This window comes from Thunnus thynnus, chromosome 7, assembly GCF_963924715.1.
Source record: "Thunnus thynnus chromosome 7, fThuThy2.1, whole genome shotgun sequence".
In the NCBI taxonomy this organism is placed as follows: Eukaryota; Metazoa; Chordata; class Actinopteri; order Scombriformes; family Scombridae; genus Thunnus; species Thunnus thynnus.
Window position 1 is genome coordinate 7083930 of NC_089523.1, and position 18339 is coordinate 7102268.

An 18339-nucleotide genomic window follows, 5' to 3' on the forward strand; every position below is an offset into this window, starting at 1 on the left:
GATCACATTTGTATTTCTGTATACCAAACTATGCCAAACCCATTCTTTCCTCTTTCTTTATGCTTCACTTGCTCTCCCACTTTCTCCACCCCCTTCTTAACCCAGTTACTATTTTCTTCCTTTTTCCTGCCTTCTCTTAAGATATCCACCTATCCACTCTGTCCTACACTGACAGATGTTATCAATTTAGGCCGCGGCCAGAGGAACCATTAAGGGTCTCAGACAGAGGGTAAAAAAAGAGAGGCAGAAGAGAGGGGATTACTTAGACGCTGCGGAGTAGGAATGATATGGGTGATAAAACCGCTGATCATTCCACTTTACAGTGACTGGTTTTTTATGTGGTGTCAGCTCTCTTTGCCCCGCTCTGTGCAGCTCTCCTTACTCTATAGATCTTCACTCTCCTTTTTACTCAACTTTATTTGCGTCATTTCTAAAAGAGCAACAGATGAGACTGGAGAGGCTTGGGTGAGCTGGAAATAGGATCATTACTTAAGTGTAAGTGTGAGAAATAGTCTCTCACTTACTGTGTGATTTATTGTACATACCTGTATCAGCGCTTGTGTGCCTGTATTTACTCAGTGTTCTGTATATATACAGATATATACTTTTCAATTTATGCATGTGTGCAATCATCAATACTTCTTCCTGCATGCTTGCTGCTGCGATGAGGGAGGCCAGGGAGGCAGAGCCCCAGTGTGTGATTACACAGATGAGGAAAAAGAAGAATGAGGTGAGATGAGTGTGTTGCTCTTCGCTGTCTACTGTTACACACTTCTGATCACGAATACACTCTGCCAGGTCAGAGGGTAAATATAGGCTGACTGTGTGAAAACTGCACAGCCAGCACTTACTCTCAGAGGTGAGGGAAAAAGGATGGGCGGGGGCAACCATTCTATTAGAAAATAGAGAGAATGAAATCTACAAATGCAACCTTTGCAGTCAGAGAATTTGCTGCTTTGTTGTTTCTGGGAGTTGTACTAACAAGTTCTAAGTGTAGAGTTGTAGTTCATAAGTGGCTATGCAATCAGTAAACCTAATGCACATTAATGGGCAATAATAGATAGTTTGCCTGTAATGTTCATACCTGTTTTGTCCATAAATAGGTATTTTCAGGTTTCGGCGACTATGATAATGGCTGTTTCAGGAGTTTTACAAGAGTTAAAATCCTTATAGCCTAGACCGTGGATCTTATGTGCTGATTGCACATGTAGTATGAACATGTCCACCTGTGCTGACAACCGGTATTTTGGAGCAATTATGTACAATGAGGCCCTTCATACTTTCCACATCTGTCTAGATGCAAGCATCTACTAGGGTCCACAAGGTATAAAATTTTGTCATCTGCCCCTGTGGACATCCACATATATCCCATAATTATGACCACACAGACTGTATACATGGCCTTTAAGCACTGAGTAATTCAACATTTTGGGAAATATTTTAAATGTAATATGTAATTATTTTCTTTCATCCCAAGAGTTAGATGATGATAGGGAAAATCTTGTAATCGTTGAATAACTGTTTAAGAGACTCCACGGGCTCCAATTGATGCTTACTTGAATATATAACCCACCAGGGAGGGGAGAAAGAGGGAAACTTGGTGTCAGAATGAACTCTAATTGGAAAATAATGTGGGCAGTTGTCGTTACCCATCCAAGACTACTACCTTATCTCCCAGCCTGATGCTGTGAAGCTAAAACATCTTTTGTATGAGACCTTGGAGGCCATAGTCAGGCCCTGTAGATAAACAGACTTGGCTCATAAATTGAACATTTCCATATATTGAACATTGAACATCTCTCCTTCACAAATGAACATTTTTTCCTCTCACAGATGAGGAGATTGATATCACTCTCTTATCTGTCTGTTGAGTATAAGGCTATAGCACGCAGCTGGTGCTCAGCTTAGAACCCAGCCAAGAAATAGTCTAGCACATAACCACTTCCTTTTTACACTGGTTTTTGTATGAATGGATGTCAAATTAGTGGGATTTAGAGGTGTTGGTAGGCAGAGTTTGTTACCTGTGGACAGTCAGACTAGCTGTTTCCCTCTGTGTCCAGTCTTTAAGCTAAGCTAACTGGCTGCAGCTCTATACTTATTGTGCAGACATGAGAGTGAAGAAAGTGTATTTTCTAAAATGTTGAATCATTCCATTAAGGCCCTGATGTACTTGAAATGGACAGGGATAACAGGGTGGACAGGGGTTACACATGCTGTTCTGTTTATACTACACTGGGTGTCTGCCTAGGCAGATGTATTCATACATGTGCAGTCTGTGCATAATGTCCATGCATACAGATGTCATAAATTCTAATTAAAGTATAATATGAACTTTACAGTATCTTGGTGCTTACAGCAAGCACAATAGTCTTGTCATTCCTCGACCAACAGCTTCAGTATATCACAGTTCGACCATACTGATATTTTAGGACAAACACTGCCGACAGTCCATAGTTTGTGCTAATATTCAGTATCTTTAAATTTGATTACACTTGTTATTTATGTTAAGTTAGAATATTATTCTCATCAGGGTTTTATTGGCCTATGTTTATTGTAGATCATCTTAAGACATTTAAACTCATGCTAATAAAAACTGATTCATGTGTGTTAGCAGACTAGACTGGTTTCATTACAAATTATATTCATTTGCTGTGGTCAGGACAGAATCTATTTCCATTAGACAATGCTGACTGGCCAGTTAAGCGTTATGAACCATGAAATTACATCATGAAATTTAATTAAATATTGCAAAATATCACTGTTGCGTGCAACCATGCTGCTATTTTGAATTGACAAATCTTTTTTTATTTACTCTGTCATCCATTTGCACACTCTCTAATGCTGTCCTGTCTGAACTCAAAAATCCTCATTTGACAGTTTCTCTGTAATGCCAATCAAAAAAGATACAGAGATCAGGCGTAACTTCACTACTGCAGTTCTGCAAATGTTAAATTTTATTCTTAACTCTTTGATATACAACATGGGTCAAAAGTGACCTGACTGAGTTTTTATTTTCAATATCTTTGCGATAGATTAATTTCACCATTAAGTATTCCAAGTATTCCTCAATTAACTTGTTTTTGATCATCACAAATCTTTATTTTCATTTTCCCTTTCTTACCTTTTGAAAAAAAAAACATTTTTGTATCAGTACCCCTCTAAAACACAACATGGGTCAAAAACAACCCATATTTATTCCCTATGGTATTTCATGGATGCCTGAGTGTTTCTTTGCCATATCTTTGATATAAATGTATTTTATCTTTTAATATTCCAGGTATTCATTAAAATATCTTGTTTTTGATTACGACAAATCATTATTTTTATTTTTCCTTACTTACTTTATGAATAAGGATGTCAACAGTTAACCGTTAATAGGTTAACAACTGAGAATATTTTTGACCAGTTACGCATGTAGGTCAATAGATTAATTTGCATACACACTCCACTAACAGCTAGACAATTACGTCATCAGGTATTCTTTTTGAATGGATAAAGTAAAACCAACTTCTACATGGAGTGTTGCATTTGCATTATGGCTTGTTTGTAGCATTAATGTTGCTAGGCTAGCGAGTTTGTTAAAGTCTGTTTATAGTGAGTGTGTCAGTCAGTCAGCCCTAAAAGTGTTTCGTTAGTCCAGTTTAACCTGCAGGAGTTTCTGAAGGCTTGTGCAACGTGTTTCTTTGCCATGGAGGAAATACATTCTGGTAAGTATACTGGTAAGTTCTCAAAAACGAAAGTAACGTTTCTTAAAAGTTAACTGGTTAGTTATTGGTTAATGGGTATCAGTCTGTGGAAAGCAAAATTAACCGAAACTGACATCCCTATTTATGGACAAACATAGGTTTTGTATTTCTACGTCACACAGGTTAACATATAGAAGGACTACTGACTGGGCTCCCTGGGGACCCCAAGAATAAACTTCTGTAAGAAACAACCATCATACCAAAATGTTAACTTTTTCTTCTCAAAACATTATTAATTATGTTATTATGTCATTATCAGTTAACATGATTAGTTATTAGAGCAAATCTCCTCAAATCCTTCACATTGCATACCGATCCTTCTCGCCCTCTCAGTTTTATTTCCTTTTATTCATCATATTCACCACAATTCAATATCGATTTTATCAGTAATATCTGTATGTTATGTGTGACAAAGTGACAAATAAAAATATTTCAAATATTAAATATATTATTGTTTGGTCCAAATCACGGCTAAAACAATTATTTTAACAAAATTATTACTATAGTATGTCTTTATTTTTTTAAGTCACACGCACACATGGGTTATTTTTGACCCATGTGTGTAAACTGGATGTAGTAATACAAAAACTATTTATGTTCATAAAGTAAGAAAGGAAAAATGAAAATAATGATCTGTGGTTATCAAAAACAAAATATTTACTGAATACTTGCTATATCTTTTGAAATAAATAGATTTCAAAAGATTTAGCAAAGAAACACTCAGCCCCGCATGAAATAACAGGAAATGAATACAGGTTATTTTTGACCCATGTTGTGCATTAGACAGGGTTTGCATAGCTTGTGCATCAAAGGGTTAAGACCCTCAAAGCTGAAGCTACAGGAGTCAGTTTGACAATGAATGAGCTCAACATATTTGCAACCAAGTTTCTACATTTACACTCAGGGCCTTGAAAAGGCAATCTGCTGTGGCTAATGGCTTAGGTCAACATTTCAGTATTGCCTTTACAACTCTTTACTGAGGCTTAGCCCCAAACTAGAAAAGCAGAAATAGTCTCTGGACTCCCTTTTCTATTCAAGGCCCTTTTAATCTCTCTAAAGGCTTGCAGTATTCAATGAAAGAAATAGGAGGATAGTAGGAGAGGTGGGGGGTCAATGCTGCAGATGAAAGACACACTAGATGACCTGCTCCTGCTCCCACACAAAAAGATATCTTGGCTCTTTATCTGAGGCTAAGCATCACTGAACAGTCTCATTTGGGCTATCAAATCAACTGTGTACTGTACTGTGTGAAAAAGTGCCCTTTCTTCTACCCTTGTGTAATTAGTGGCAGCTATCAGTTTAGAGGAGAATTTAATTGTACGCCTTCATTCAGACTGGTTCAGTCATTTGTCAAAGACAGACAGAAGAGCCCTTCTTAATTACATTGTTCATTCAAGGCCAAGGAACACGTTCCACACTCAATGACTCCCTTAGTAATAATACTTCAGAAAATATTATTCATATTCTTGAACAGAGAGGAAGTTGTATTCAAGCTGCAGAATACCTCAAACACCTCATTTCACTGAGACTTTTATATCAAACTTTTGTGTCATTTGTGGGTGTTTCTCTTTCAATTACCTACAGGATTAACACATTCTATTGGATGAAATGAACTGAATATCTACACTCACGCTCACATCATTATCACCATAATTACCACCATGATCACTACTGACATCATCATCATCTACGCTCGGCTCTGCCGCCTCACCTTGCCAGCAGGCACCGACTGTCAGCTGTACATCAATCTGCGAGGGGTGGATGGGCCAGTCGTCTGTCACCAGGTAGGGGTCATAGGTCACTCCATCCACATAGAGTGTCACCACTGGAAACTCTACATTGATGACGTAGTAATGCCACTCCTTATCACAGATCTGTCAGAGAGAGAGAGTCATAAACGGATATGGAGTCATTTTATTAGTCATCACTTAGCAGCCACAGATGTTTGTCTCCTTTTGGAAAAAGTATACTGCTATGCAGAAAAACTAATTTTTTTTTCTTGATGAGTTCCAATCCAGAAATCAAACATCAAAATCCAATACAACATCCAATACATCCCACCTGAGAAATGCTTGACTAGCTACTGAAAAGTATGCATATTTTTCTTTCCCACATTTTCTATTTCATTTTAACAGTTAACATATATGTTATGCGTGTTTTATCTTCCTACATGGTTATTGAAATGCTGTTTCAAAGTACAGAATACAATTCTGGTGAAAAAGCACAAAATCCCTGTTCTGAATTTATGTTTTTGGCCTAAATCTATCAAATTTGAGAATTTTGACCCTAAAAAATATCAGAATCAGGCTTAAAATAACCTCACCATGTGCAATTTGTGTGTAGCTATACAATGTAAACTCAGGTGGTATAAACCACAAACTTCCCCAGAACAATACTGAGGACATGACCTCAGTGTCCTGGTAGCTACAGCTATAGTGAGAAGTACAGACTTCAAGTAACACAAAAGTACCAACCAGGTATTATTTCCCTTGAAATTACCATGAAGCAAAGAATTCAAATTCAATGAATTTGAAGTGGCTTGTATAAATCCACTTTCACACCTTGTTATATCTGACTGATTGTTCACAGGCTAGAGACTGCTACAGTTAAGAGAATAAGTTCAAATTCTTCAATATAAAATGCATTAAAGAGGACCTATTATGCTCATTTCAGCTGTAAATTTTTATTTTTGGACTCCACTTGAATAGCTTGGGATGATTCACAGTTAAAAAAAACTCCTTATTATTTTATATTATTATTATATCATTATTATTATTTATCTCATACTGGCCCTTTATGCAGCCCCTCAATATACATAGTTATACACACCAAAAGTAGAAAAAAACGTTGGAAACCCAGCGTTCAGAGCAGCCTGGAGCTGCTGCTTTTTGCTCACAGGGATTACTGCTACATACGTTTATCTCGTTATTTGACACGTCGGCCACTTTTAACATGAACATCCGACATTGTGACATTATATATGTCTGAAAATAAGGAAAAGCATAATACGTCCCCTTTAAAGAAGAACTAGAAATCTCGCCTTGTGGTTGTATGCCTCCGCCAACCAGTCAAGTGGCAGTTTACATCCATGTCTGTCAGGACTCATATAATATTATAGTGAAGACTTTGAAGGAATTTAATAAAATGTATTAAGTGTATATTCCTTCATGTTCACATTCTTGGCCAATAAAGCTGATTCTGATAGAACACAAAGTTGTAGCCATGACAGTAGACGATGCTTCAGATATGGATGTTGCTGCAAAGAAGCTACAAATACTAAAACGTGGATACTTCACACACATCTTCAACCTGGCAGCACAGAAGATCTATACAATCACCACAATCTCCAACAAACAATAACTAAACACTATCCAAGGTGGGAACCAAGATTAGTGTCACCAATTCAGTATCTGTCTAAATGTGAAATATGGTCACAATCTCCCCTTCTGTTCCTGAGTTATGGTGTTGAATGGCCAGAAAGGTGTTTTTGCAGAACATTATAATGTCACAGTGACCTTGACCTTTGACCACCAAAATTTAGACAGCCTTTATTGCCATTTGTTTGCACACAGAACATTTAAAAACATACAATACTGAAACAAATCCTGTCCTTGGTCTTCCTCCTTGAGTACAAAGCTCCCTGATCCCCCCAAAAGAAAAACAATTTTGAGATGATTCGAATGATTCTACAGAAACAAAGTGCCAGGTGTTAACATCAGGAGCACAGAATGGCCTCATATATTAGGTGTGTGGGGCTTTAGTATTGTTTGGATTATTCTCAACTGCAGCACGATCCATCATCTTACTTTTTTTTATAACCATATCTGAGTTGGAACAAGAGTACAGTTGTCCCAGCTAGCTGTTTCTTTCCCATTTAAGTGAGAAGATGTAAAATGAAAAAGCAAACACAAACCAGCACAACAGTAGGCCCACACTTGGGACAAATCGTCTGAAAGGTTAACAGATGGACATGAACACACACACACACGCATATATATATATATATATATATATATATATATATATATATATATAATATATTATATATATATATATATACATATATATATACACACATATATACACATATATATACACACACACACACACATCTATACATACATACATACATACATACATACATACAAAGTTTTTCCCGTCAGCTTTTTGTAGGCCTGCACCTTCATTCTTTGCTGGTGCATTTGGAAGTTTTTTTTTGGCACACTGCTAGAAGCAATCACAAACAAGACTTTGAATTATTTTGACTTCTTGTCTTTGTCACCCAGAAATCATGCAAAGCGGCATTAGTTAGTTTGATGTCTTGTCACTTGTCACCTCTTGAGATCCTTTTGTACCAATAAAAATAATCTATGGTGCAGTGTCTCAGTTAGAAGGGAGGTTTTTTTTTCTATTACAGCTAACTCTTGTGATTTAGGGCAAAAAGACAGCTGTACCTGAACTCTTGGCTTGTGATGTTTTAAAACTGAATGGTTTCCTCTGTGCTTAAAGCTCACTAAAATGCATTAGTACGTTACCTTTCTAACCTCCTCTGAAGAATGCTTGACTGTGCCACTCATCAGCATGCTTGACCATTTACTCTCGCCTTGCTGTGCTTTTTAATTGATTGCACAAGCCCACTCATGCCTGTCCGTGTGTCTCTGAGTATATCTGTCTTTCCAGTCTTTTTTTTTTTTTTTTGCTTTAGGCTATGTTTTTATCTCAGTAGTGCCAACACTCATCGGGCCATGCTTCACCTCTTCCTCTCAGCTCCTCTGATATAACCTGGGACAGCCTTTGAACACTTAGCCTTGGGTAACCTCTCTCTCTAATGAAGAGCGCTCCACAGCCTGCTTATTAACACCGTGCTAGCACAGCAGATGGGAGTTCTAATCAATCCGGTTCATTTTCGCTGCTATTGAGGTGCGAGATACAACATCTGGCCTAATGGTGATCATTCTGCACAGCTGCTTAACACATATGTGGAACGTCGATCTGCTGGGATCCAGAATCGGGTGGGGATAATCTGATTGTGGTGTTGATGGTTTTGCAAATATGACTGATTCTGATTTGCTGATTTGACTGACTTTGATTTGCTGGTTAAATATATAAACACATCCAAACACAAGGTAGCCCTACACCTTCCATTTCTATGCATCTTGTGTACAGGCTGTCTAGAAATGATTTTGAGTTGTCTTCACTCCAGGATACATATTCAACACACTTGGCTTGTGCTCTTAATCCCTAACGTGTGTTGCATCATCAACTGGATTTTTTTCAATCTTTTTCCATCACATTATTAAGTGTGAAGTGTAAAGCATTCGTGTACACACACACTAATCCCTCTGACATTTACACATGCAGACTATACCCTCGCCTGTTCGACGGTTTCCTCCCTGTTTCTGCTGTGCAGTATTTCAAAGAGAGCTCAAGCTCATATGGGATCTGAGTGCCTACTGGGTGACTTCCTCTTGCTGGCTTCAAAGGGGAGACGGCGCAGAGCTCTTGCCCAAGAGGAGGCTGTCTCTGCCGGGTTGGAATGTCAGTTGGAGATCCCTCTAAGGGATAGAAGGAGGGAGGGAATAATGTAGTCATATATATCAATACAACTTTTTAAGAGGAAGCGCTTGTGAGTTTAGAGTTACACTGAAATAGGTATTTGAAGAGTGATATAAATACAAGTATTCTTAGAGTTAAGCTTGTGATGGCTAATATTTTTTCAGAAATTTTAAATCTTGAATTTTAATGTTTTCCAAGATTAGAGGATTGTAAAACCTACTGTCGGACAGGAAACACTTCTGAAACAGCACTAAGATCATCATGAGTCACTAAACTCTATTGAAAGCCAGACTAATGAACATTAGAACTGTAGGTGTAGTCTGACCAACAGGATGTAGACTGTGGGTATGAGCCTGGCATTGCCATATTTCAGTTGTAATTCTCCTCCTCCCCTTCCGCTACATGAAACAACAACCTCCGAGCTAGCAACCTACCCGCTGAAAATGGCAAGTTTTGATGAAGATTTGGATTGTGCAATAAGGCAGGCCTGCTTGATTTTTTCGATGACTGGTTGTAAAGATATACAAAGAATTGTTTAGAACGTGTTCTGACACGGTCATCGTCGTTCACATCGTTGATGTGAACCATCTTTTAACTCTGGCAGCAGCATGCGGAAGTGACATTGACTTGTCAAATATCCTGATCTGTTCCACTTCACACGTGCTTCTGTTTAATAACGTTCTGATCTACATACAGCTATGAAATCGTCTGTGGTTTTAACAAGTCCAGTGAACTCCTCCAGAGCTGAAGTATAGGCAGGCTTCACCTTTAGGGCACCGATGATCAAGTTATGTTTGTCTTTTTTATGAGTAAAAGTTGTATCATGTAGTCGACATACATCTTTTACTGTTTTATGTGATGTTTTCTTTTGCAGGGATTTAGACATTTTAATGCCAGGGCTCGCCTTTCTACGTGTAAATGTTCCACCAAGACCAGTCCCCTTCCCCCTGACACTATTTTGCAAGGTCGCCGCCACTGCATCCCAGGCTTAATGCCACCCAAGATGACTGTGATTGGTTTAAAGGGATACAAACAAGCCAGAGCATTTTTTCCCCTATAGCAGAATGGTAATGGGTTCAGCCAGACCTTTCTCCAGTGCTGGCACAGCCCTAAAACGAAGTGTGGAGAAAGGTCTGGCTATGCAAGACTACTGTAGGTTAAAGTTAATGAGCCAGTTAGTGTAGTCAGGAGATGTCCATCCAAGATTTGGTACAAAATGTCATTTTGCAAAAACAATAAACAATTTGCTACATTTAATGTTGGCCATCATTGATGTCCTGCTGTTTGTAATAGGTAGTATGTAATAATAGTAGAGCTGATGCAGACAAAGAGTTAAATAAGTTAAGGAAGAGTTGAACCAAGCAAGCTCATTTTGGCTTCTATACAGAGTTGCATTTTTTTGATTTACAATGTGGCTGATTTACACTTCTGGCTTTAAACATGGCTACAGACTTTAAATCAGATTTCCACCAGTAGCTGTTCTAAGTTCTGCATCGAAACAAAAACTCCAAGATTATGAAGAACTGCACTCACACAATTAAATAATCATGCTGATAGAGGTGGTTAACTTTCAGACTACAATGAAATGCAGACCAGTGGTTGGAGATGGTACAAAAGTTTGGCATCTCGTCAGAAAATTGATTGGAGCTTGAGAGAACAGGTGCACTGCTATGCATGGGAAGACGCCAGCTGGACAGATGGAGAAACTTTGTTGTGTGAGTGTTGTGTGTGTGTGTATGTGTGTAGGGGGAGGAATCAGTGTCCATTACAAAACCTGAGGACTGGAAGTAACTCACAGAACCAGCCACTGTGGCACGAGCTCAAAGCCACAGATTACTTTGAGTGCATGTACATGTGTATAAAGGGGGTGTGTGTTTGTGTCAGCCAGAAAGAGAAACAGTGATTCCACAAGGATGCACCACTTGTAATAACACCCACTCGCAAACAGTCATGCATACGCAAATGCACAGACATCAATCCGACACCATTAAGTGTCAACTTCAAAACTTCAAAGCCAAAGTTAAAGTTTAGGAGAGTAGCTCTGGCTCGCCTTGCTTATGAAAGCAAAGCAAAAAGTTTTGTATTCCCCGAATTCTCCACTTTCCTTTGTCTCTGCTTGATGCAAATTGACAGACGGAAGGAATGAATGAAATAAATACCACACAAACAAAGGAGAGGGAGGACGTGAAACAACCAGAGGACAAAGAAAAGAAAGAGAGAGAGGGAGGTAGAGAACGGAAACATCACACATCAAAGATCTTCCATCATCTCTTGGGGCACTCTACGGCGAGAAGAAAACAAAATTGCTATCTGCCCCCCTCTATCTCACTCTCTTCCTCTCCTCTCAGTTTATTTGGTCTCTTTTCTTCTTTGCCTGTCTCTCCAGTAGAACCTGACTGTGGGAGTTGTTGCCTCAAGTCCTTTGGAGTTGAAAGTCTTTAAGAGATCTGTCACCCAACCCAACCTTCTAACTTCAAACAAGAGATGGAGAAATGAGATAGAAAAGGTAGAAGAATGAAGAGAGATGAGGTGATCTGAGATCGGAGGGTGGCAGGGCAGAGAGATGACAGTGAGGGAAAGAGGGAGGGTGGAGATGAAAGAAAGAGAGGGAGAAAAGAGAGAGAGAGTAGAGGAAAATTAATCATGGAAGAAAAGACTTTTACAAGAAAGTGGAAGAGGAAGAGAACTGGAAGGAAATGTGAGGAAGGCTTAAAGCTACAATCTTTTTTTACACTGAAATATGTGCCTAAAATTCAGAGAACTCTTGGAAACAACAAAAACAATGGAGGGAAGTGTGAAGTCATATCATATAAGTCACATTTTGGGAAGTACACTTATTTGCCGTTTTAGCCGAGTTAGTAGTGGATATTGATGTGGTCCAAAGGTGAAAAAAACCTGCTTCCCAACATCTGTAAAGCTCATAAACCAGAACTTGTCGTTTTTACACTTCGTTTTTTGAAAAGATTAAATAAATGAGATACAACATGTTGGTACCTCCTGTCCCATGGTTGGAAATGTGACACTCATGGTTGGAAACAGGAAACCAGCAGTGGTGTATATGTTGTTTTTAGGCAACTGACATTATGACCTTGTGTGTCGTTTTTCTTGGGAGGACGGTCTCCTCAACAGAGTTATGAAGCATAAGACCAACCGCCCAGCTCTGTCTTATTGTTGTGTACCAAGATGTACATCATAAAAAGGGAACAGTGTAGGACAATTTACTTTAAAAATTAAACTGTCTCTGTAGTTATTAATGGTTAAAAAAAAAAATTACATTACTCTATGAATTATTCAAGAGTAAAAGTAATTCCTTACAATACTCATTACATTACTTTGTTACTCGGCTAAGCTTTGTAAAGGTGACATCCACAGAGCCACCACACCCACATATCATATCTTCAGTATTTAACACATGAAAAATCAGAGTCAATTGTGTTTCAACAAGCAGCCTCCTTAAAACTCTGAACTCTGAACAAAACACAGGTGACTCTGAAGCGCCCGTGTAGCCCAGTGGTTACTGTGCATGCTAAAAGTCCCTTGTTTGATTCCAGCCAGGGACCTGTGTTTCATGTAATACCCATTTCTCACATTTCCTGTCTGCCTCTTTACTGCCCACTATCCACTAAATGCAAATATGCCCCCCCAAACGACCTTTAAAAAAAACCAAAACACAGATGACTCCTGCAGACTAAGACACAACATGTAGAGAATACAACTTTGGAGTTATCAAGAGTATTGGACTGCATTCAACTGTGCAGATGTCCCCAAGTCACGTATGGGGACGAGCAGACAAAGAAAGGAAAGATGCCCATAAACATGAGGTTATTCTTAGCCTGTAATGTGGGCGCAGAGAGAGAGAGAGAGGGAAAGAGGGAAGTAAAAGAGGCGGAGGGAGTGCTATAGGGCCTGTTGAACAGAGATTGATGAGCATTGGAAACAAGGTGACTTTAAGGAGGGGTGGGGAGGAGGAGCCAAGGAAGGAATGGGAAAGTTTCTGTAAAGGCAAAGTGAAAGCAGAGGTATAAAATGAAAGGACTGGATTGGTTTGGGGGGGGGGGGGGGGATTGGATGGTAGGGTACCAAATGAACCTGGAAATGATCAAATTTTGACAAAGGAAAGGTAGAGGGACATCAGCGTAACTATAGGCTTTGTATCATTCCTTTCAATTCAATAACCTAAATGTTATGTTTGTCAGTAGCATTATTGTGCAAAGATGCTAATATCTCATATGTGAAAGCAGTAGACATATTCAAATCAATGATCAATGATTTGGTTTATAAAAATATACTCTCAAATATTATGTTCTAAATTATTGTGGGAGCTGCATCTTTCCACTTTTTTTTATTAATGTTTAATTCAATTTTTACAAGGCATTAGATTTAGTTCTAAAGCTTTGGAAGCACAACACAGGTTTTAGAGTCAGAGCTATGTTTAAAAACTCAACTTTAAAGGAGTAGTTCATTTTGGGGGGAAAGCTTATTTACTACGGTCAGTTAGCTTAGCACAAAAACTGGAAATTCGGGAGAAACAGCTAGCCTGGCTCTGTCCAGTGATAACAAATTCAGCCTATCAGCACCTCAATTTGCGGTTTTATTGAATTTTTGTGTGGAACTATTTCTTGGCACCCTTGATGACGACAAGACTCCAGGATGTCACTGCTAACGGGCTGATAGCTATGGTTTCATATCTAGCCTACAGCCATGAGAGTGGTATCAATCTTCTTATCCAACTCTCAGCGAGAAAGTAAACAAGCAAATTTCCCAACATGTCAAACCCAAGATTCTCTTGAGTCAGTAGCTTTAAAGACATTGTCATTAGGCGACCTGACAGAGTAAGTGCAATCGAACCAAAAAGTAGGAAATAACAAAAATGTCTCCTAGTATGGTGGTAAGGTACGGTTTGTTTACTTCTATTCACTTACTTTTTACCCATTCTCACTTTGTATTCTTTTTAAAATAAAACAACTTTATCTGTCACACGTTAAACAGCACATAAAAAGTGTTGTTAGGGCAGCACAAATGACAGTCCCTTCACAATAAGCTAGAAATAAGCACCTAGTTGTCTACACTGCAATTAGCAGTGACACGTACTGCAGTGCATGGTCAATGGGACATTCCAAACTGGGAGAAAGCAGCGCAAAAAACAGAATTCTGAGGCCTTGAATTTAGGAGAATTTTGTATTTTTTAGGGTCTGCAGACACTCTATATGCTAACATGTGGTTCTACAAATTCTTCAAAGTCAGTAAAGGCATATCCAACACACATTATGGTTATAAATTGTTGTCTCGACAACAGCTCGACAAATACTGGTATCATTAAAGCAAAGGTTCTCATCCTGTTCTATTTGTCTAGCCTCAGAAAAACTTCCAGCCTCCAGATTCATTAGCAAAACTGCTGTTTGCGAACACATAATTGCCATAAATCATCATCAACTCGGTGTCAACATGGAAACCATTATCATGTCAATTGGTGTAAGCACCCAAAATTGGTTGTCTGAGAACCTATAATTACAAAAATAGAAGAAACAATTAAAAGAGAGTGATAGCGTAGGAGCAGTTTCTGGTGGATGTGTGTGTATGTGTGTGTGCACACTGAATGTATTGTATGTGTGTGTGTACTTGAAGGTGACTATGTATTACCGGCTGGCAAAAGTGACTAATTAGAGTAGCAATTATACAGCCGCTCCCGGCAGAGACTAGGAGTCAACTGCCAAATGACCTCTCCAAAAGCTCATAATGGGCCACACACACACACACACACACACAGTCCCACATATGTACATGCACAAATACACACACACATGCTCTAATATCCACTGGGTTTTTAGGCTGCATGGAAATTTTTGTGAGACTGATCACATTGACTTTCCCACCCTGTTGGGTTTGTATTGTGTAGAGCAACAAGTGTGGAGAACAACATTGTGTAATACTGCTAATTTGAGGGCATCTCCGTGGTTAGTGGTCAAAGACAAGCTTATTCAACTGGAGGCCCACAGGCCAACTCTGCATATAGGCTAGACCTATTTGTGTTTTCTGATTTGTGAAAGTTAAAGAGAACTGGAGAATATTGAACGAATGTGGTGCAGATTAACTGATGAAGATGAAGATAGAGAAGTAGACTGAAAAACAAGAAAGACGGTTAATTGTTTACAGGAAATACTGTGATGTAGATAAATAAGAAAGATGGTTATTAATGTTTTTATAAATGTGATGTAGTGAAGTAAGAGATGTCAGAATCAACCAAATTATATGCCAAATGGCTGACATGATGTGTTGTAGAATACATTTGTTTTAAATATGTGTTTACTTTTGGGGCTATATCACAGCTAGAAAATGAAATCAAGAAAATGAAATTAAGCACTTGGCTTAATTACTTAAAGAATGCCTATTTATTTTCTTTTTAAATTCATGATCAGGGTATTTTTGCAATGTAGCGAAATAGAAGTTTTGAAAATGTGGCGTGCTGTGTACATACATAATGATTATGTATGTACAAGTGCACAAACATAATGTCTAGCCCCTAGACCCTTAGCTTTCTGACAATGTGGCTCCCTGAACAATACAGAACAGAATAGAATAGAATAGAACAGAACAGAACAGAACGCCTTTATTGTGCAAAGATGAGTTCACAAAGTCGTACAACAAAATTTGCTGTGCAGCTCCAGAGATTGATTCACACATTCATCCATACATACGCTCCCTGTCCATGCAGGCAAGCCTCAACAAAGCAGACAAAAGCAGATAAAAAATTTAAAAAGATAAAAATAAATAAGAGAAGCTTATGTGAAGTGCTGTTGCACCTATGAGATGTAAATGCAAGGTGTACAGATGTTATTGACATTCACAATTATTGCACAATTCCCCCAATTTTTAGTGTATCAGCTCTTCAGTGCTGTGGTGTGTAGTGTTATGAGGGGGGCAGCGTTTGTGGAGTTCAGTTCAGTGATAGCTTTCGGGTAAAAACTGTTTTTGAGCCTGGAAGTGCAGGCCTTTGCGGTAGCACCTCCCAGGTGGGAGCAGAGAAAAGAGATGGTGAAAAGGATGTGTGACATGATTCAGGATGCTGTTGGCTCTACGGAGGCAGTGTGATCTGAATATGTCTTCTAGTGAGAGCAGGGGGAGTCCGATTATTTTCTGTGATGTGTTGATGACCCTCTGGAGAGCTTTCCTGTCTGCTGCTGAACAGTTGGCATACCATGTTGTGATGCAGTATGTCAAGACACTCTCTACAGAGCAGTGGTAGAAAGACTCAAGCAGCTTCACATACAGGATGGTTTTCTTAAGTGTCCTTAAAAAGTAGAGCCGCTGTTGGGCCTTTGTTAAGCCTAGATTATAATCAGAACACCTTTCAACCAGTTTGCAGACTCTGTCTCTGTAGGCTGTCCCCGTTTGAGATCATTTCCACCACTGTTGTGTCATCTGCAAATTTTATGATTGTGTTTGAGGGGTTATTGGGGTGCAGTCATATGTATAAAGGGAGTAGAGGATAGGACTGAACATGCAGCCTTGTAGCACACCAGCGCTGAGCATCAGACTTGGTGAGAGTTGGAGACTGAGTCTGACAGTCTGTGGGCGGTTGGATGGAAAGTCCTTGATCCACATACACAGGGAGTCACTAAGACCCAGACCTAGCAGTTAGGTGAATAACGCTGGTCTAAGATGTGAGATATGGTTGGTGAATTTGTTGGTTAATCACGTTGCACCAGTTGGACCAAGTTTGTGTCCTATATTGTTTTTAATTTGAGTTGATCATTAAAATGTTGGATATAGTGGACAGCACATTTTGTTACATCAGCCTAAATTTATGATTATTTGTCATATCTGATGCTTTAATAATATTGAGGCTGCCAGATCTGTCTGATCACACTGGTCTAATGTCTCTAGAACATCTGTTTTCTTGGCTTAGACAGAAAAGCTTGGTTTTACATTCCGATTATCATATTTTATGACAATAACATAATCTGTGATGCCAAACTGTAGCCATAAACAGCTAGATGCCTGGCTTATTGCTTAATGTATATCCAACTATGTTGTGCACTACGTGTGACCTTATGCTCTTCACCACATTTCCATACATCATCTGCTGTAAATACCTACAACACATTACTATTATTTAATATTCAGATCAGTTGATTTTAAATTGTTATTGTACAAACTAGAAAAAAATATTTAGGTTGAAGCATTGAGAGTGTGTAGGTGTTCAGTGTACATATATGCTAACATGTTGTGAACACACAAACACAGTTTGAGCAGTTTTCTAATTCTCTGCAAATGCTTGTGAGGGGCTCAGGAGGGGTGTTGATTTGTAGGACAGCAGTTAATTATCTTTCAGAAGTGCTCCTGATTACCTAACAAGTCTATCATAAACCAGGGACAGAAGGAGGGAACAAAGAAAACAAAAGCTCTAAGCTAATCAGAAGAAAGAAAAACAAGGTAAACAGAATGGTGAAAACCCAGCAGGAGGACATTTTCAGACTGCTATAAAATCTAATGGAAAACAAAAGATATTGAACGTGCAGTTACTGCAGAATGGTTTCATGTCTGCACTAAGTCAAATGGGCAGACACAATGTCTCCCCTTCATATGGTTAAACATCTCACCCACTGTGGTGCACATCTGCTTTTCCACCTCAACCTAGACACTTTGAATCTGCTTCTCAAAATGTTATTATTTTATAGTGCCACAAAAACAGCGAATAAAAAAGAAAATCCCTGCTACAATTTTACATTGATTTGCACTCTTTATTGCAATGAAACCAGTTGTATGTACAAGATGGATAAGGACAGGACTTTACTTACTGCTGCATATAAGAAATGGTAAATAGGGGACTTTTAAGGAAACAAACAAAAAAGGTCGTTGTGCCTACTTTGACAAACAACTCTACTTTTGATTCGTGTCATTTTTTACAGTCCAGCAGCACTGTCCATAATGATTGTGTTATGTGGACAATGCTGCATTTCAAGATGGAATTTGGGGTGTAATTACTTGCCTGACAGAGTTGTAATTTTATAAAAGTATTTAAGTTTATTTTTCAAAT

General features: G+C 38.7%; 1 protein-coding gene across 3 annotated transcripts in view; it reads right to left on the bottom strand.

Annotated features, from left to right (window-relative positions):
- LOC137185717 (calsyntenin-2-like) overlaps nucleotides 1-18339 on the bottom strand; it is a 246500-nt gene that overhangs the window by 28538 nt on the left and 199623 nt on the right. For all 3 annotated transcript variants that reach the window (XM_067594044.1, XM_067594045.1, XM_067594046.1), the window contains exon 9: nucleotides 5458-5620. In XM_067594044.1, the coding sequence (XP_067450145.1) occupies nucleotides 5458-5620 (163 nt within the window). The remainder of the gene's footprint in view (nucleotides 1-5457; nucleotides 5621-18339) is intronic.